At 35.2% G+C, this 21,165-nt stretch overlaps 3 protein-coding genes across 3 annotated transcripts; 2 read left to right on the top strand and 1 right to left on the bottom strand.

Annotated features, from left to right (window-relative positions):
* Positions 1–365: 365 nt before the first annotated feature.
* Positions 366–8,796, bottom strand: LOC105344189 (tricarboxylate transport protein, mitochondrial). Its single transcript, XM_034480888.2, has 7 exons — positions 8,582–8,796; positions 4,996–5,206; positions 3,986–4,071; positions 3,437–3,574; positions 2,047–2,267; positions 1,505–1,578; positions 366–734 (listed from the first exon to the last, which is right to left on the bottom strand). Exons 1-7 carry the CDS (start codon positions 8,694–8,696, stop codon positions 623–625), a joined length of 957 nt encoding a protein of 318 aa, XP_034336779.2. The 5' UTR covers positions 8,697–8,796; the 3' UTR covers positions 366–622.
* Positions 8,797–9,183: 387 nt separating this feature from the next.
* LOC136273280 (uncharacterized) lies at positions 9,184–11,194 on the top strand. Its single transcript, XM_066077682.1, has 4 exons — positions 9,184–9,199; positions 10,257–10,403; positions 10,499–10,635; positions 10,739–11,194. Exons 1-4 carry the CDS (start codon positions 9,184–9,186, stop codon positions 11,192–11,194), a joined length of 756 nt encoding a protein of 251 aa, XP_065933754.1.
* A 381-nt stretch (positions 11,195–11,575) lies between these two features.
* On the top strand, positions 11,576–19,924 carry LOC105320237 (centromere protein M). The gene is made up of 6 exons (XM_034480887.2): positions 11,576–11,746; positions 14,012–14,088; positions 14,747–14,845; positions 15,355–15,434; positions 19,075–19,166; positions 19,562–19,924. The coding sequence occupies exons 1-6, from the start codon at positions 11,582–11,584 to the stop codon at positions 19,697–19,699; spliced, it is 651 nt and encodes a 216-aa protein (XP_034336778.2). The 5' UTR covers positions 11,576–11,581; the 3' UTR covers positions 19,700–19,924.
* Positions 19,925–21,165: the final 1,241 nt, after the last annotated feature.

The following is a 21,165-nucleotide window of genomic DNA, read 5'->3' as shown; positions in this document are numbered from 1 at the left end:
ACATGAACTTCATTACATGAGGCCCTGAAAGGGAAATTAAATTACATAGCATAAAATAATCACAAGTAAGTACATGTACCATCTACAGACACCTTCAAGGACGTATAATAGCATAAACAAAAAGCAAAGATAAATATATTACGAAAAATCCCACGGAAACTATCCCAGTACAGTGAAGCCTGAATGTTACGGGGTGACAGATGTAGACAGGAGTCACATCTCTTAATCACTGAGAAAACCATATTTGTGTAATACTTTTAGCACAAAAATACAACATCTACAATACACTGTATTCTTTGTAAAGTGGAAGCATGGCGAACAGATAGCCTCCTTTAAAATATTGCGTGTTGAAGTGAAAACCTGCTGATTTTTATATAATTCTTGGTTTACTTCTACTTAGACTTGAATAAAATATAATAAAAAAACGAAAGTGTAAAAGCTGACATCAGCTTTCTGATATCATTCTGTAAGTCTGATATTGCATAAGTTCTAATGCCTGGTTTATAGCACTATGATGGCGGTTGGTTTCTGTCCAGTTTGGCTGGTTCATGTGCAGCACACAACCAGTTTATAGATTGGTTTCCCTGATAAATAACTTGGTAAACGAGATCACAGCTTTGAATTACCATTTCCACACTCGGTTGAAGACCTCCATCACAGAATCATATATCATAAAAGTAATGGCCACATCTAAACAAACGCGACTTAACCTAGGTACTGTGCCTTTGTAGAACCTGGAATCAAACGAGTTAAAACAATTATAAAGAGCAACCAAGATCATTAGTTTATGTGCAAAAGACACTTTCAATTGACAACTTTCAATTAACATTTTTAAAATGATGCAATGGGGTGAGGGTGGTCGGAGAGGTTCAGCCCCCCTGCAAAATTCAAATTCTCTAAATTCACATTATAAATTTACAAAAAATGTGCCTCTGACCCCCCCCCCCCCCCCCTGAAAAATTTTCTTGATCCGTACTATGATGGCCGGTTCAGGTATAATGTGTGGTATCTGCAGACAGTTGTGACATTTTAAAGCATATACCGGGTTGTGTTCAAAATATATCACATTTTTCAAAAAATAAATAGTCATAATGCTTTTAAATCCTTCTATTTCTTTTCTTTTCAAATCATAACAATTATGTCTGAGTTTGTTCTTCTTCAGCCTTTATCTAGCTATCACACACACATGTGACATGCTGTACTAATGCTTAAAGTTGAAAACACACATTCCGGTTTGCATACCCTTTCTGACTATGAGCCAACTCAATGAAATTTTCTAACCTTCTCAGAACAAAAAATACACGTATCATATAACATAGAAAAACTCTTCAGCTTTAGGAGATAAAAAATCAAAACTGTATGTGTATTGACTAAGCATACATGTGAATATAGTCATCTTTTTTACCACAAAAGTGCGAGTGAATTTATCATGAAATTGATTTATGAGTTGGTCCAAAGTCAGTCAGCCTAAGATTCTGACAATGGGTTTCTGAAAATGACTTACGCTCTAGGTCCCTCATGTTTAAATATCTGCACAGCACAATCTATCGTGCCTTTGTACTTATGAGCTTCAAGGCCCTACAAACAAGAAAGAAATATTCATAGTTTCATACATGTACCAGTGCTGGCAACCAACAATTTTGTATTGCTCAACTTAGTCCTCAACTCAAATTATTGTAAGATATGTGCATAAATTTGAGGTCAAAACTCAAGACTTGAGGCTTAGTAATGACTAGTCCGAAATATCTGACGTTTTTCTGGCTTTTTTAACGATTTTGATATTTACTTGCCAGGAAAACCTGGCAAGTAAATATCAAAATCGTTAAAAAAGCCAGAAAAACGTCAGATATTTCGGACTAAGTAATGACTTGAGGAAAGTTGGTGACGGCGGGGCCAAATAATACTGCAAAAAATGGTAAATTTCAGCCCTTTTCTTCCCTATCTTAATCAACATAAAATCATACCAGCCTGAGAGTAAAAAAAATCATCTAAGTCATGGAAACAGCATTATGAAATATGATGATAAATTGGTCATATATCGCTTACCTGTAACCTAGTTTTGATGACATCAATAGGTGTGTTACCAAACACTGAGCACGCCCCTGCAAAAGCTCCAAACGCCCCCACAATATACACAGGCACTGGTTTCTTGGGGTCACCCTCTCGGTACCAGTTCTTAAGGGATTCCATCACAAAAAACCTAATGGCCTGATTAGAGCCCTGCTTAAGTATTGTAGGAACAACGCCCTGGTACACACCTCTTATACCTGAAGATGAAAATTTAAATATTTTTGTACCACTGATTTGTATTATTGTAAACTGTCCGGGAAATATTTGAACCCTGTTTTTTCTTATTTTTGCCCCTTTTGCCCTAATTGTAAACCGGCAAATCTAAGACTGAGCAAATTCAAAGAAATTGTTCATACTATCTCTCATTAAGTACATGTACAACTGGTTTAATTCAAGATGGGGCAAAACTGTTTGCAATTGTAGAAGGGTGAAAATTACACAAGGCTCCATACTCCATACAATAAGTTGCACATGTGATTTTACAATGTATTGAATTAGATTGTTATTGATAGGGTGTCATTCTGATTTGAATTTACCGGTAATTATATTCACAGTCTAAAATGTTTCCACAAACATTAAGACACCTATACATTATTTAACAATCACAGTCATTGAGAATGTTTTACCTGTTAATGTGTTATGATAATAAGAAGATATTAAATGACTGAAGTTCCCAACATAAAAAACTGTGATATTTTTACATTATAAAAGACTCTGAAATCATTCATGAATAATACAGGCCACGTAAAAACACATGATAAGAGGAATATTAAATTATAATGTTCATACGATGGGATATTGTTTTCAAAAGATTTTTTTAACTGACATGTGTTGGTTTTTTTGTTGTTTTTTTTTTTTTTACAGAAAAACACCATCAATAGAAAAAAACTTCTATTTCAGGATAAATCGTAAAAAAAAAAATGAAATATTGATCTAGCTGTGCTGCAACAGAAGTTGGAATAGATTTGATTGAAGGGAAGATAGCCTTATGTTAAAAATTAACTTCTTAGGCTTCAGAGAGGAGACAAGTTTCAAGACAGCTGATCAGAGATGTAATATACCTTCTACAGTAAAACATGATTACAGTCAACACCCTTAAAACAAATTCCCACTTACAGCAAAGTCAGTTAAATTTCCACTATTCTTTTAATTTAATTATGATACATATATTACTAATGGTTAAAGAAAATTATGCTTATAACAAAACAAAATAGATCATCCCCGACACTTCCCTACAAGTGGGTTTTACCATAAGTACATCCACCGTTAAAGTAAGGACTATTACAATGTACTCTGAAAAATTACCCACTTTCACCAGAAGTACCGGTACATCCACCATTATAGAGCAGACACTATCAGTTCCTACCTTGCTCTTTTATAATCTGGCTGACTCCATGAAAGAATCCTCTGTAATGGGGGTTTGCTGATGTCTGGTCATTGATAAACTTAACCTTGAGTGTCTCCATAGGTGTGACAGCTAATATAGCTTCCGATACACCAGCACCTGTCAAAGGTAAACCAAGGTGTCCATATTGAAGGGGATCCAATACAGGAATTATGTGTAGAATTTACATTTTGTAGATGTCAAAGACAACCAATTACTAAGAAATATGGAAAAGAGAATAGAAAGGTACATGAAATGATTAATATTTTATTACATGAACATTTAAACCACAAGGCTGATAGATTTGTACATCTACAGTAATTTTTATGCTTATTCAGAGCTAGGAACAATTATACACATGCATGTAAACTGATAGTTTTGATGTTCAACATTGTATATTTGCATTGCAAACACAAGGTTTTTTCTCCCTCGTTTTTCTTGGGTTTCTATTCTTTTTTTAGGAAAAGAATGGTAATTGGCATAAATTCAGAGAAACCAAGAGGGCTTCATGGCAATGGTTACAGTTCTTACCCAGACCACACAGCACTCGTTTCGATGGACTAAGGTTACCATTTTCATCTACATTAAACCTTTTTAGCTCTTCAAAAGCACCAAACCTAAAACAAAAACAATAAAGTTATTGATCTTTTATTTTTGCATTTATGGTTATGCCAACACCATATACATAAAGTATATAATGTATTTTATTTTTGGTAAATCATAAACATGAAGACATCCATGTTTCACAAACTTAGGAAAGGTTTGGAGGGAAATTGGAATGAAAGCTGAACATCCAATCAATACGCTCTACTTTTGGGCCGTTTCTATCTGAATCCACCAGACTAGCAATTTTCTGTGATTGACGATACCTAATCAAGCCTATTCACCAGAAAAGGTCCCAATATTTAGATTCTTCTTCTTCTTAGGCAATTTCATTGATTTTGCAATTCTCATTCCAAGTAGAAATTCAAGCTCAAATAGATTTTTCTTAGCTAATTGAGATTTCTTGTACATGTAGGAATAACATCACCAATAGCTCTTAACTGACCAGATAGCGCTCGGAATGAGCATCAATGAATGTCAAAAATAAACACGCAACCATGCTTTATTTAAATCTCCCCAATGATCTCTTAGAGGGGGCTCTATTTCCATTTCTCCATTATATTAATCTATTAAATTAATTGCAATTCATTCAAGGTCATACACCAAGGATGGATAATTTTTCTATGCTTCAATACATCACAAAAGTTCAATATCATTTTAGAACAAGCATGATCCTACATGTACATTTTTCACTCATCAAATATATATGAGCAAATGAAAAGATTTAAGAGGTCAAACATTTTTCAATCCTATTTTCAAGAATGAAATTCATAACTTTCAGTCTTTTGTAAGCATGGCTAGCCCTGCTGCTAAGCTATCTATGTCACAATAAATGCATTCATAATCATATAAGGTACCATGGAATTAAATGACTAACTGTATTATCTATGTCACAATAAACAAAATTCATGGCTGCATCGCTTCAATAAGTTTTTTACCTGACGGCGGATTTAGGAATAGAGCCGTATAGAAGGACGCTGAGTCCCCTGTATAGACCCCTCACTCCGTAGTCCCTGACCGTCACAGATACACAGTTGACCGGACCCGTGTACCGCTTCTGTACCCCCGACCGCTCGTCTAGCTGGAGCTGTGTCTTCACGTACTCCGTTGGAAATGTTATACAGATCTCTAAACCTCCTGTGATTCCACCTACAACAGGAAAAAACAGGGGAAAATTTACATGGAATTCATCATTAAAAAAATCATTTCTGATATTCACACTTGAGACTTCTTTTCTGTTAATTGGTACAAACTTCTCACCAACAAAGACATAATTGTCACTACATGTATTAAACCTGATTCATCATTTCTCAGTATAAAAGACAATGATATCAATCCTAGCTTTATAATTACCGGTACAAATGTATATTAATACATGTATAGGTCTTCAACAAACTTGTAGTCATACTGGCTAGGTTCGATGATTATGGAGACAGCTTTTTGCCATCTTTCAACTTTCAATCGTCCAATTTTCAAAAAGCAGTACTGGTATATGCAGAATCTTAATCAGTTTGAATTTTTTCATAAAAATTGAACGTAATTTATTCCTGGTTATGTACATGTACTTTCATCTACAAAATATCAATATCTCTGTGTGCCAGTGCCCAATATAGATACCAACTTTATTCAGACAGATAAGGGTAACAGTTCAGCTGTCATCAAAACCTAGGAAACAGTTGATACAGAGCTAGACTATGGGTCAATGATGTGTATATCTCCACAAAATGATAGGATTTATCCTGTATCTCAAACAGGGACCCTGTCAACCATGTTTACAACTTCTCAAAATGACAAAATTCATCCTGTATCTAAATCAGTGAATGTAATACTTAACTAGCTGTGTTATCAATATTGATTATGAGATTGGCAATCATGACGGGAGTTATAATAATGAGAAAAAATCATATCCTAGTCAGGTTTACCCATTGTCATTTGCTAATTACAATTTTAAAACCTGAGAAGAATTGTTATCAGCATTAATAAAATGCAACATTGGGTTCTATGATGAATTCCTTTCAGTAGCGACCTTTGGGTTCCTCAGCTTGAATGCCTGAACTTCTAAATTATTTGTTGTTTCTAATTGATTAGCAATTTACTTCTCTCCTAAATATGGATTCCTTAGCAAGCTTCTTGTCAAAAAATCAATTTGCAAACTTGCATTCTGTCAGTGTGATGTACTGAGAGGGAAAATCATTGTCATTTACACCAGGTTTTATTACAGTCTCCCAAGATTACAGATTTTTCACAACTTCAAAGCTTTGATTAACTATTTAAGGTTCAGAATTGTGCACAAGTTCTTCCAGGAAAATGTGAAAGTGGGATTAGTTCTCTCATGGGGGCCAACAAGGATCTGACCCCTAAAGTCCTCTCCCCCAACCCAAGTCCCACCTTATCTTCCAACCCAAGGGTGACTATATCCTCTCCACTCCTCTATACATAATCATAGCCAGCTGAGAGGGCCCAACTTCTGTTTACAAGACTGAGAGATTAAACTTCATCATAAAATCTTATTATGATTATTGAGGAAACAGCTGTCTGTATGTATTCAACACTTTTATAAACAAAGGATGTGTTGAATAACAAGGAGAACTAAGTAGACAAGAGAAGTCGCAAGGTCCAGGACATTGATTACCATTGTTGTCATAATCTACTTTTATTCAAGTCGTGTAAGATTAACAAGACAGCTTTTAAGTTTCCACATCTTCCAACACCTGATGCCACAAACTTGGGCCAATACAGTCCTGAACGATCTTCTTGTATTATCAATAAGCAGTCTGGGTCCCTTAGATACTATAATTCGGTTTAATTCGTACAAATCTTTCAACTAAATTGAGTTTTCAATATATGTACATCACTGACAACATCATTCATTCACATTAGATAAGTTTTCATCACTATCCTAACCTCTCACAACACAACTTGATGAATATTCCTCTGATTGACAGAAAACTCAAAAGTTTTTCAGTGTTTAACAAGTAAAATGGCACTTCCATTGCATTGCAACAAGATGGATTTCACTACAAATTTAAAGCTGTCCTAGTAACATTTGAAAATTGAAAAGTGAGAGAATAATGTCAATGTGGAATTATACCCCTACCCACCCCTCCTCACTTTCACACATTCTAACAACTTTAAGATTGTAGGTTATTGTCAGATATAGGACGTGTGTCACAGCTTGATTAATTTACTGATCTATATTCACAAATAATAACACTCTAATCACTAGTAGTCTGTCAAGGAAACTAAAGTACATGTATTTAATCAAATATGATATATCATATCAAAGTCACTGCTCAGTTGAACCAGCTATTACAATTTACAGCTTTTCCTTTCCTGACCAACATGCAAGCCATATATATAATATTTCTACATATACATGTAGTTAAATAGGCCTCTATTTATATGTACATGTAACACAGACAAATTGTCATACACAACAAAGCAGTATGATGCAAAGCTAAAAACATTGGCAAGGTGGGAGTAACTGGTGTAAGTTATTCTAAATGTGGTAACTGTGGTATAAACCACTCATGTGTGTTTACCTACTCCCACCTAGTAATGCATGCACTTTATCAGAGGGATAGACATTGGATGATGCAATGTTTTTGTCTTTTGACATTTAAAGTATATGTATGACCAAAAGCTCAGTTTCTCTCTTCCTGCTAAAACTCATTGAAAACAATTTAAAGTTCTCTCCATTAATTCAAAAGAGTAGTGGTTTTATTTTTAGAAGCATTGGGATATCTGATCTTGGACTCTTTGTCAGAACAGAATGCCTTAGCTCCCCACTAAACTAGGAAGTGCCACGGTGCTATTGTCAACATTACATCACCTCAGAAAGTTCAAACCACTTCTTCCTAGTTTTACCTTTATACAGGTAAATGTTTTTCAAGGTCATGACCACAAGTATACCTGGTATTCTTAAAATAGAATTTCTTGAAAAAAATTTTAAAAAATTATTGATGAATTTGTGTTATGTCAAATGATAGAAACCAAGCGTTCCTGTGTTCCACAGTGTTAGTCTGTTACTGTTCACCAATGACTGTGGAACACAGTATATCCTTTAGAGACCTAATGAGTGCATATGTGTGACCCCCCCCCCCCCCCCCCCGCCCACACTCTTTAACATACATGATTTTAGGTTTTTAAATAACGTGTCTCTTATCAGTCTTGATGTATCTGCATCATTTAACGACTGCTGCGGGGAGAAAATCGTTTGCGCCAGGTTTAATTACGAGGACGAAAAAACGTGCGTTCTATTTTTAGAATCAAAACATAAACATCCACATGTACACACACGATGTTGACGCGACCCCATTAGTACTAGCGAAAACCGGTGTGGAGCACCACGCTCTGAGCACTATGTCAGTCTGGACAGAAGTCCAAGGTCCGTGACACCGACACAAATGTGTGTCAGGGACCCTCTCTTCTCGCCCAGATAAGATAATACTAGGGGTGTTTTCCAGAACTCCGACCTATTTCTGGTAAAGTTTATTCGCAACGCCTTAGACTTTTACCACTCACCTGCAAGAATCGACTTGGAGGCTTGAGCCATAGAAAAGGAGCTTGACGGGGAGGCAGGGGCAGCAGCAATATTTCCGGCCAATGGCCTTTTCTCCTGTTTTCGGTCCTTGTCCATTTTCTCCAAGGATTCGGCTGCACACCTCAATATTTGGTTGCGCTATGTTTCGCGTGGAAGTTCTCCTTACGGTATCATCACGGGAAATGACATCACGCCACAATTCTTGCGAGCCTAACCCACTGATTTGTCCAATCAACGCACGGCAACAGAAATCGGAGGATCTCATGTTTATTACGACGGCGTATACGAAGCAGAAAAATATAAATAAAACATCTGAATGAAATGATTAATGAAATCCTTGAACAAATTGTTTTTAATTATAGAAACAAAAAAGGAAGGAAATTTTTTAAACAATTTAGAAAATTGAAATTTTATTAAAGTAGGCTAATTTGTGCATTGTAATTTTTAAAAGTACATACATATATATGTACCGTGCTGTCATATATAATAATTAAGTCCACCATTGTCCAATAGCCATAGTCTTTTAAAAGTAATTCCCAGCAAGGAAACTTGCACACACACACGTCATAGCTAGGGGTCGGAAATGGGGGAGGCTGGGGGTGGGGGAGTAAATAACCCCAACCCCCCCCCCCCCCAACTCTTTTTTCAAAGTTATACATAACTTTTAGTATATACGTCCCTGATACATAACCAGAACAAAAGACCCTTTTTTTTGCTTGTCAATGTTTTTGATAAGTCTTACCCCCCCCCCCCCCCCCCCGCCCTCCCCAACCTTCAATTTCATTCCGACGCCACTGCACATCACTAGTTTAACAAATGCGGACCCCTTACCCCACCCCCCTTAAACCATATAAAATATTTCTTTGATAATTAATGACTAATCTATATATAATAATAAGTTATAAGTTATATAATAACTTAGCATATTCCATTCGCTTATAGGTAAATTTTTCTGAAAATTATGCAGTCTATATACTTCTGGATATGAATTCATGACAATTCTTTAAGAGTTCAGTGTTAATTTAAGAGTACGTATACAATGTTAATTTTACCTGGACCAGTGGTGTATGAATAAGGTCCCATAATAGAAACTAATAAAATCTAAACTATAAGTAAAAATGGTTTTTATTGTAGAATGTTTTTAGTCGATCTCAATCATTTGTTTCGTATGAGAACTAAATACATTGTGCACATTATCAAACAAGACTACCTTTCTCTCTTCGATAATTTATGGTTCTCGATCGTCCTGCAGGGTAGTCCAACAAAAACGAGACTATAATCGCGTATTATGAACATTTAAACTGAAGATGAATTCAAAATAAATAGTTTGCTTAATAAATGCATTTTGATATATAACAGATTAATAATGCAAAAAACTTGCGTCTTAAGAAAGGCGATAAGACGCGATAAATTGTTTTTTATTAATGGTTCAAAAAATTGCTACACTGTGTCAAAGTCACAGAGAAATTCCTATACATAGACAATGTCATAGTTAAAAAGACATTCTTAGACAGTGTCATTGTTACAGAGACATTCATAGACAGTGTCAAATTGTAAGGAACTGTATTGCTTCCGAGGAAATAGACAGTATATTATTATACAGAGGAAATGGACAGTATATTATTACAGAAGTAATAGACAGTGTCATTGTTACAGAGGAAATAGACAGTGTCATTGTTACAGAGGAAATAGACAGGGTCACTGTTACAGGGGAAATAGACAGTGTCACTGTTACAGAGGAAATAGACAGTGTCATTGTTACAGAGGAAATAGACAAGGTCATTGGTTCAGAGGAAATAGACAGTATCTTATTACATAGGAAATAGACAGTGTCACTGTAACAGAGGAAATAGACAGTGTCATTGTTACAGAGGAAATGGACAGTGTCATTGTTACAGAGGTAATAGACAGTGTCATAGTTACAGAGGAAATAGACAATGTCATTGTAACAGAGGAAATAGACAGTGTCATTGTTACAGAGGAAATGGACAGTGTCATTGTTACAGAGGTAAAAGACAGTGTCATTGTTACAGAGGTAATAGACAGTGTCATAGTTACAGAGGAAATAGACAGTGTCATTGTAACAGAGGAAATAGTATATTAATACAGAGGTAATAGACTGTGTCACTGTTACAGAGGAAATAGACAGTGTTACTGTTACAGAGGTAATAGACAGTGTCACTGTTACAGAGGAAATAGACAGTGTCATTATTACACCGGAAATAGACAGTGTCATTGCTACAGAGACATTCTTAGACAGTGTCATTGCTACAGAGACATTATTAGACAGTGTCATAGCTACAGAGACATTATTAGACAGTGTCACTGCTACAGAGACATTATTAGACAGTGTCATTGTTACAGAGATTTCTCTAGACAATGTCATTGCTACAGAGACATTCTTAGACAGTGTCACTGCTACAGAGACATTCTTAGACAGTGTCACTGCTACAGAGACATTCTTAGACAGTGTCACTGCTACAGAGACATTCTTAGACAGTGTCATTGTTACAGAGACACTCATAGACAGTGTCACTGCTACAGATTTATTAATTTATTTTAAAAAAAAAAGACCACCTTTTTTAACATGTTGAAAATAGGGGATTTTAGCAGAGACATAAATAACATGTTATTTATGTCTCTGAGTTTAGAGAGTGATTTTAAACTTTATTGCAATACACAGAAACATATGTAAGGTTAATAATTTTGTCATCGGAAACAAATAATAAATAACTACACTATCCGACAATCAATTTTAGTCCGGCCTTGTGCTGCACCTTGTAAATTGTTGAGCTCGTTTTTTGTGAGTTTGACGTTCTTTAACCCCCATGCAACTGAAGAGCACTTATTCTTAATTTTGGCAATATGGGAATGTAAGAAAAAAATCTTACCCGCGGAGTTTCTGAAACTTATTCTGAAACATACGGAATTATTCGGTTTACGGGTCACGGTTTTAAAGCTTATTACAAAACTCATCGGAAATGTACACTGCATTCTCCCGCGTTTTTCAAAATTGTAAACAAAATGCGGTGTCGACAACACAAGGTACATTGAATCAAACTCATGCAAACTGGCAAACAAGCATGAGTAATTCCGTATTGATACCTTATAACAAGGTACCCCAGTATCAGTTGGCAACAGTATTGGTAAGTGCATAGTTAAGAATTGTGACATTTATGACATTTTTTTTGCTATGACAAATCGCGAATTTCCTCGAAACATTTTACATTTGAAGAGAGGCAAATATAAAAGTTATATATAACATATACGCCCCTGTTAAACATGCATTTAAAGTCAGAATTGTTCATGTTTTACACAGAACTACAATTTGTCATATTTATTACAACAACATACATGCATTTTCTTGGAATTTTTTTGTAGCATGAACACCTTGAATGGGGTTAACATTTGACAAAACTGTACATTTTGCGTACAACCTGTATGAAACAGTCTATCATTGTCTACGAGTTGAGATCTTCTTCTTCTTCTTCTTCTTAACTTTAGCTTGGTTAAGGTTTCCTCTTTTATAAACATTTAAAAATATTTACAGAATGGCCTGATACATTTACAAGGGTTGTTGGGCCCAGGGGCTGGGTCAGGGGACACTTGCTAGTCCTGATCTGAACTCCTCAATACATTGTAATAGGAGTCTTAAGAGATCATTCTATAATTTTCTCTGGCAGATGATTCCAAAATTCTTGTAATCCTCCTTGGTAACAAATTTCACTCATATGACCTGGTGGGAAGAATGCTTGTAATCCTCCTTGATTACAGAGGGCAGGCTGTCTATCTAGCTGCATGTATCTATTGCTACCTCTGGTTCTTATGTGTAATTTCTGTTGTGCACTTTTCAGGGTTTAAACATATCTGCCACCTTCTTTCCCTCTAAGGCAGTGAGATCTTCCTGTAACTTGGCTGCACCTCTCTGCTTCTGGGTTTGTCTGATGGTATACCAGCCTATCATCTGCGAACAGTCTGGTGTCTGGTACACTCCTTGGTACACTATAGGTAGGTCATAAATATAGACCAGGAAAAGGAGTGGTCCCAAGAAGGTTCCCCGTGGTATCCCAGAGAGGGCATCCAGAGGTGAAGATGTATACCCCTCCAGAACCACTAATTGGGTTCTCTGACTTGGGAAGTCCTAAATCCAGCCAAGGGTGGGGTGCCTGACACTATTAGTCCCCCTGACACCACTTAGTTCTCTACTTCAATAGCAGACTTTTGTGAGGGACTTTATTAAGAAAATTTCAAGAGTATGATGTCTGTCTGGTATCTCTTGGCCATACTTCTAGCTATTTGGTCCAGGGTTATGACAAGTTGTTCAGATTGAAGTGGTCTATAATGCACTATGTACAACATGTTCCATGATCCTGCAGTTTACCAAAGGAGACGGACCTGCATTTGATGGTTCAATTTTCCCCCTTCTCTTGTAAATAGGGAAGATGTTTGCTCTGCACCATTCATCTGATATCTGACTATCTAGAAAGAGTCTAGGGAGAGCTGGAACATCTTTGTCAGATATGGGGCTATGGAACCGCTGCACTTTGTTCAAGACAAATGCTAGAATTTCATCAGGTCCAGTATCTTTGAATGGGCACAGTCCCTAGCTTTGTAATTTCAATATTCCCCTCTCATGAATGGTTATGTTGACCATAGTAGAAAAAGGGCCAGGTCATAGATCAGGGAGAGAACATAGATTCTGCCAGGTATAGACAGAATGAAACTGCTCATTAAGGATAGAAGCTTTACTGACAGTGTTGCTGCGAAGCAATCTAATTAAAATTAGATCCTTCACGCTTTCGTATTTGATATTTCGCTGTGAGACATATCAAATACGAGAGCGTGAAGGATCTAATTTTAATTAGTCAGATTTTTCTGAAATGACTCTATCATCATAAAAACTGTAGCTTATTTTTTTTTAATGACGAGAGCGTGAAGGATCTAATTTTGATTAGATTGGCTGCAAAGGAATCCTTCTATCTGGGATGAATCCAGCTTCCTGTTTTTGACTCTTTTTTTTTTACATTTAAAACAATGTGGATTTCACCCATGTGATAAATGTTTTACATTACCAGGGGCATATTCTTCCCTGATGACTCCACAATGCATCTAAGGCACTATAATTAAAGCTTTTATGGAAATAGAACCATTTCAACAAGGCTTTGGACTTTCCGTAGGACGTAGCTATCATTTCTTGCGTCAAAACATGTTAAAAAATGACGCTGGATTCAAGTGAAATATGCACCGATTGCGTAGTCTTGGCTCAAAAGCCAGACAAATCGTGTTCATTTCAATGAGCTTTCACTGAGTGGGCAGCAATGAAATAGACAGGCCTATGTCACATTGCTGTTTGACACAACTACCCAAAGTCCAAGCTCCTGTTATAATGGTTCTAATTATTTTATCTGTAGCTTGTTGGATCCGAGGGCCTTGGGAAACATGGCTTTGGGAAATGCTTGATTAAGAATACCTGGTTTTACCTGCAAGTGTAAGTATAAAATTTCAATATAAATTTCATTTGTTTGCATTTTTATATCAAATATAAAAACACAACTCGAAGAATTAAATGTAAGGGTGCTCAATATTTAAAAAACACACACGCACACAAAATTGTGATGTTAAAAAATAAATGTCACAGTAGTTCAAGATTTTTATTGAATTCTGTACCTGAAATAAATATCTTCTAGAGGAGACCAGAAGATGGTTCAGTGCCACTTGATGAAAGAGTTTTAAAAAACTTTTGCTTATAGTTTTCATTACTGGTATATAAATCTAAGTCTAACCCCTTACCCTTTTTCAATTTGCCTCCAACGCCACTGTAAATGAATGTAAAGAAATAGTGTATTAAAAAAAAGAATAAAATCAGAAATAAAAAATTTGTTACATGTACCATTATTGCGATATTCTTTCGTTATTGCTGTAGGAAAATTTACCTTTCGCAGACCATTGATATAGATTTTTATAAGAGTATTGTAAAATCAGACTCTTTTAATGAAATTAGTAGTGATATCATTCAAAATCGTACTGACTTAGTTATTGAATTGCAAAAATTAGTAGATTAGGAATCAATACAAAGGCAAAAATATTTTGTTGTCTGAGGCGTCTTGTTCATCAGTATGATAGATTAATTATCTTTGTGATTTCAGGAGGACAGCCACCACCCTCCCCCTCCCTGTGACCTCGGACAGCTCCCGCCCCAGGATTGACTACATCTGTTTCCTGATAGATCTCACCAGCAGGGACAGGTACGTACAACAGCTTGCTCCAGATTTAAACACTAGATTTAATTTTTTGTTAAACCATTTTTATCAATCAATTTGCTTTAATATTTTCTAAGCTAAATGGTTAAAGTATCCGGCTTGTGAACCCACAGATCATGAGTTCGAATTTGCTTGGGTCTTTTGTTAATATTTTCTGAATAAAGTTTTTGAAAATCAATTTTTTATCCAAAATTGGATACTTTTTGGCCTATTTGACTTACTGGTATAAACTTCTTATGCATCATGCTATTTATCATAATCAAGTAATTTTCTGCTGGTTTGAGAAACTATTTCAGGGTGTAGTGAACCACCTTAAAGGTATTTTGGCTAGAAGGGGAGGTAACTGGGAATTTAATAATTTGACAATTGTTATTTTTTTTTAAAAGCATATTCAAAGCTGAGGATTTTATTTTGTAAAGGGGTATAATCTGTACTGCAAAACTTTACATAAAACAATCAGAATCAAGCGGTAACCTTGACCTTGTTTTCTACAGCTTGAAGACAGTGGAGGAATCCCTGAAGCATGTGGATGTGAGATATTTCCTGGGAAAATGTTGTTTTGTTGCCTTAAAAGGTAAAATTACTGAAAGGATTAACACTACAATAACACATATATCAAATTCCAATAAGTTATATACTACTACACCATTCCACTTAACACTACAATGTGTAAATGTATCCCAACTGATCACTTTTACACTATATAACTGTATCACATCTAATAACTGAGAGACAGCATTTCAGTATGATATTTGTCATCACTTTTACACTAAAATATAAAAATATAACATATTTGTCTCTTTAAATTACAAAACAACATTTGATCACATCTGTTACCTGATCACTAATGGCTCTTGTATCACAACTGTCACTCTTAGAACCATTTTGACAAGAGCTTGGACTTTGGGTAGTTGTGTCAAACAGCAATGTGACATAGGCCTGTCTATTTCATTGTTGGCCACTCTGCCATGGCTCTCTGAAATCAACAAGATTTGTCTGGCTTTTGAGCTATGACTACTCCATCGGTGCATATTTCACTTGAAACCACGTCATTAGCTCACCGAGACGAAGTCAAGGAGAGCTTATGCTATACCCTTGGCGTCGGCGTCGGCGTCCGCACCTGGTTAAAGTTTTTGTTGCAGGTCCTGTATCTAAGCTATTACTTGTCCTATCTTCACCAAACTTGCATGGATGATGCATCTGGACCTACTTATGGACTTGAAAGACTTGGATGCTGAATCTGGGTCCTAAATTTCAGATGCTGGAGGAGGTCAAGGTTGTTGGACCAGGTTAAAGTTTTTGTTGCAGGTGCCCTTTGATAGCAGTATCTTAGTTACTGCTGGTCTGTACTTCACCAAACTTGCATGGATGGTGTGCCTTATGATACTGATGCACCAGACAGGCTTGAGTGCTGAATCTGAGCTATAGGTTTCGGATGCTGGAGGAGGTTAAGGTTTTTGGAGCAGGTTAAAGTTTTTGTTGCGGGTGTCCATTGATAGCAATATCTAAGTTACTACTGGTCCTAACTTCACCAAACTTGTATGGATGATGCGTCTTATGATACTGATGCACCTGACAAGCTTGAATGCTGAATCTGAGCAATAGGTTTCGGATGCTGGAAGAGGTTAAGGTTTTTAGAGCTGGTTAAAGTTTTTGTTGCAGGTGCCCTCTGATGATTAATCTTAGTTACTACTGGTCCTAACTTCACCAAACTTGTATGGATGGTGCGTCTTATGATACTGATGCACCTGACAAGTTTGAATGCTGAATCTGAGCAATAGGTTTCGGATGCTGGAAGAGGTTAAGGTTTTTAGAGCTGGTTAAGTTTTTGTTGCAGGTGCCCTCTGATGATTATATCTTAGTTACTACTGGTCCTAACTTCACCAAACTTGTATGGATGGTGCGTCTTATGATACTGATGCACCTGACAAGCTTGAATGCTGAATCTGAGCAATAGGTTTCGGATGCTGGAGGAGGTTAAGGTTTTTAGAGCTGGTTAAGTTTTTGTTGCAGGTGCCCTCTGATGATTATATCTTAGTTACTACTGGTCCTAACTTCACCAAACTTGTATGGATGGTGCGTCTTATGATACTGATGCACCTGACAAGCTTGAATGCTGAATCTGAGCAATAGGTTTCGGATGCTGGAGGAGGTTAAGGTTTTAAGAGCTGGTTAGATAAAGTTTTTGAAACAGGTGCCCTCTGATGATGATATCTTAGTTATTACTTGTCCTTACTTCACCAGACTTCCATGGATGGTGTGTCTTATGATACTGATGCACTTGACAGGCTTGAATGCATAGTCTGGTTTCGGATGCTGGATAAAGTTAAGTTTTTAGGAACAGGTCACATGTTTAATAGATGATAGTACTATTTCAAACTTGCATAGTTGATTTAACTGTAATATGAATGAATCGCAGAGGTAGCTTCAGATGCAGAGCTTGATCTCCATTATCAAGGATGCTTAAAAATAAATCTTAGTTATTACTGGTCCTAACTTCACCAAACTTGAATGGATGGTGTGTCTTATGATACAGATGCACCTGACAGGCATGGATGCTGAATCTGAGCCATAGGTTGCGGATGCTGGATGAGGTTTAGTTTTTTGGAACAGGTCACATTTTTTATAGATGATAGCTTGCATAGTTGATTCAACTTTATTATAAATTAAATGCAGAGGTTGCTTCAGAAGCAGAGCCTCATCTCCATTATCAAGGATGCTAAAGAAATCTCCTACCTCACTCAAACCAGCTCGATAAATAGATGTGTTTGTTGATAAATGATATAACATGATTCCTATGATAGAGTATTGTATGATATGAAACAATACTGTTTGATATGATACAATATGATATCATATGTTATATTATAAAAAGTTATACGATACGATATGATATTGTATCATTTTTTTTGATTTTTTATGATATGATTATGTATCATGATATTGTTATGTATAGTATTGTATATTATGATACAATATTGTATAATATTATATTGTATTTTTAATTTATTATTTTATCACATGATACAATTACATAAGATATTGCAAAATATTATATTGTATCCTATGATACAATATTGTATATTCTATAATATTGTATCATACAATATTGTATAATATGATATTGGTTTCAGTAATATAGAATTATATCACATGAAATTGTATTATATGATATTGTAATATTATATAATATTGTATCATACGATATTGTATGATATGATATTGGTTTATATGATATATTATCATATCACATGAAATTGTATTATATGATATTGTAATATATTTTATTGTGTCATATGATACAATATGTATAATTTAAAAATATTTTTTATAATATTTTACCATATCACATAATATTGTATCATTTGATAAGATACAATGTTGGAATCAAATTATATTGTATTATATGATATAATATCATATAATGTATCAAATATGTTTCAGTGTCATTCAATACAATATCATTCTATATTTTACAATATAATATCATGTTTCAGTGTTATGATGTATTATGTAATATGGTATTGTAATATGATACTATATTGTATTATATTTTATGATATTGTATTATGTGATCAAATACAATAAGGTATAACACAATACAATGTCATATCATACGTTACAATATCAAATCTCATTATTGTTTATTACGGTATTTTATTTATTATATGATATATATTATATTAGAAATATGACATGATGCAATATTTAATTTTATATCATTGTATTGATTAACATATTAACATATGATTATCATAAAAAAATTTATCAGATGATATACGATATTTTGTCAAAACAGAATCCATGAATATTCAAGATCATAAAGTATGATTTTCATATAAAATGATAAAGGTGGTCTTATGAAGGTGATGTCTCATAAGGGTGATGCTCCGTCTCGGTGAGCTTAGTAATCTATGATTACCTATGTTTTTTAACTTGTTAAGACGCAAGAAATAGATAGCTATGTCCTACTGAAAGTCCAAGGTCTTATTAAAATGGTTCTAATTGTGCCAGTTTTTGATGTATGTAAGTGCACAATTATCAATTATCACTGAAGTTTTACACACACATATATACTTTTGATTTTTTGGTCAAGTTTTTTGTGACTTTTTAAATGGCTTCTTTATTATAAAGAGTTGTTTTTCTTTAATAAGTTGTGACTGTGAATTTTAATGATGTTAACTTATGGACTCTTCTTTCCCTTGTTATTTCAGTGAAGAACCCAGAGAAGAGAGCTATTTTCATTGAACAGATAGCCCAGCTATCCCAGCAGTACAAATCTGACGTGTTGTATGGTTCATTTGAGGTGAGCTCTGGAGGAGTTGTCTGTCTTTCCACAGTCAAGTACATTAAATCTAAGGTTACCTCTGGTGATATAAGGTCGTGCTGGGTATCCCAAGGTTATATACGGTCTGATTAAACATGTTCTGTAGTGTATACAGAACAGATAGACCCCGAACCAGTCTGCCAGGTACTCAGTACAGATTTAGAATATTACCTCTTGAGTTGTCATTTTGTGAAATTTAACACTTACAAGGGCCTGGACAATAAATATGAACCTCTTTAAAACAGATAAGTTTAACTCGTTTATGGTCCTTTACTGTGCACAGAATTTACATTTTATATTTATTGCACAACACAACAACAGCAGCTGTTGTTGAGTCTGATATCATGATGATACCTGCCCTTGTTTGTTTGTAGACAGAAGCTGAGTCAGCATTCCTGGCCGAACAGATCCTCAAGTCGGTGGAGATTGCAGCTGGTCTCCAGAAAAACAAGTCTCCGATGTTCCTGGAGTGTTGTCGGTTCCCTGTGGCTGGGGAAGAGAGTGCAGAGTGAAGATCCGGGAATTTCTGGACTAGCTGGAAAAATATGTTCAAAAATCACATCTGTTCCCACAGTGTTGGGTATCATGATACCTATATCTTTGTTGTTTGATGGTTGTGGGATGTGCAAGTTACAGTGATATTCAATGTGCACCAAAAACATAACAAAATAGCTATTTATTTCTGGTTCAAATAAAATGATGAGATACATGTATTTTCAGTGATAAAAGTTTATTCCTGTCCATATATTACAGTTATTCTGATATTATGTGTGGTTTTAAAGGATCATTTGAGAAAAACAACTTAAACTTATTAGAGATGTATAAGTTTCACTGTGTACATGCATATTTGTTTCAGTTATGTATAATCATATGTTTATGTGAACAAATTGTCATCCTGGCACCCTCTCAATGCATCGAGCAGTCTCTGGGAAGATCTTTAAACCACTGAATCCCATACACCATGAATTAAACTTTTCTTTATGTAAAGAGATGAAAGTGTCCAAACCAATGTTTGAATTAGATTTATTGCATGTACTAATTACAGCTGATATAATTAGTTTCAATAGAGAGAGGTATACTTTAGATGCATGAAGCTCTGTCTCTTTTCTATTTTGTACATTTCCTCTGGCAAGTAATAATCAGCCTCCCTTGTCATTGGTACATCTCTTGTATTGATACTCAGTATTAGTGAGCTTGTAATGTACATACTTTATCTCGAGACCCCGTCTTATCTCGTGAGAACAGATGTAGAGTCTCGGATTATGATCACTCATTGAAGTGGAACTGGACCAGAGAATGAGGTAGATTCTAATTCTGTGATACTGGCGGTTTATCCTTTGAATCCTCTACATAAAGTTGATGATCAATGGCGAGGATTAAGTGGCTGCATGATGATATCTTTATGGAGTGTGATGAATCAAAGACAGACACCTGAGATGATGGTGAATTCCAGGATTCTCCTCCATTGATCCAACATTAATCTCTTGTTCTGCTTTATCTGACAATTTTCACGTTATTTTATTTTATTTTATTTTTTGATTTTATTAATATTCATACGAAAGTATCTGTCATGTATTAAAACAAGTTTGTGTCGAACGAAACGTAACAAATCATTTTGCTAATTAAAAAATAGATTTAGAATTTAAGCTGGATTTTGTTTGTGTTGTCAAATAGTTTTGAAAAGTTGAGCAAATTTAAACCAATGGCCCTCATGGTGATGCTTATTCAATGTGCATGGCATTTATAGAATGTTTGTTTTTTTAATTAATTAAAGCATTAATGTACATAAGTGTATATATCTAGACTTGTCACTCTATTACATATATCACTGAAATGATACTGTTCGTTAAATTGGTTTGAGCAGTAGAATTTCATTAACTTACAATCTATTGATTTTTTAATATGGAGTCCTCTTTCTGCTAATTTCAAACTCAGCGTGACATGCACAATTGACTTCCTTTGTCATTCCACTCGGCAA

Source organism: Magallana gigas, chromosome 3 (genome assembly GCF_963853765.1).
Source record: "Magallana gigas chromosome 3, xbMagGiga1.1, whole genome shotgun sequence".
In the NCBI taxonomy this organism is placed as follows: domain Eukaryota; kingdom Metazoa; phylum Mollusca; class Bivalvia; order Ostreida; family Ostreidae; genus Magallana; species Magallana gigas.
This window is presented reverse-complemented; position numbering and strand designations above follow the sequence as displayed.

Excerpts from the sequence above, each read along its gene's own strand:
- LOC105344189 (XM_034480888.2), bottom strand. The coding sequence starts at position 8,696 with ATGGACAAGGACCGAAAACAGGAGAAAAGGCCATTGGCCGGAAATATT. Across the intron at positions 4,072-4,995 it reads ATTCCTAAATCCGCCGTCAG|GTTTGGTGCTTTTGAAGAGC; the intron begins GTAAAAAACTTA and ends TTTTTGTTTTAG. Across the intron at positions 2,268-3,436 it reads CCAGATTATAAAAGAGCAAG|GTATAAGAGGTGTGTACCAG; the intron begins GTAGGAACTGAT and ends TTTCATCTTCAG.
- LOC136273280 (XM_066077682.1), top strand. Across the intron at positions 10,404-10,498 it reads TGGTTCAGAGGAAATAGACA|AGGTAATAGACAGTGTCATA; the intron begins GTATCTTATTAC and ends TCATTGTTACAG. Across the intron at positions 10,636-10,738 it reads ACAGTGTCATTGTTACAGAG|GAAATAGACAGTGTTACTGT; the intron begins GTAATAGACAGT and ends ACTGTTACAGAG.
- LOC105320237 (XM_034480887.2), top strand. The coding sequence starts at position 11,582 with ATGTACACTGCATTCTCCCGCGTTTTTCAAAATTGTAAACAAAATGCG. Across the intron at positions 14,089-14,746 it reads ACCTGGTTTTACCTGCAAGT|GAGGACAGCCACCACCCTCC; the intron begins GTAAGTATAAAA and ends TTGTGATTTCAG. Across the intron at positions 15,435-19,074 it reads TTGTTTTGTTGCCTTAAAAG|TGAAGAACCCAGAGAAGAGA; the intron begins GTAAAATTACTG and ends TTGTTATTTCAG.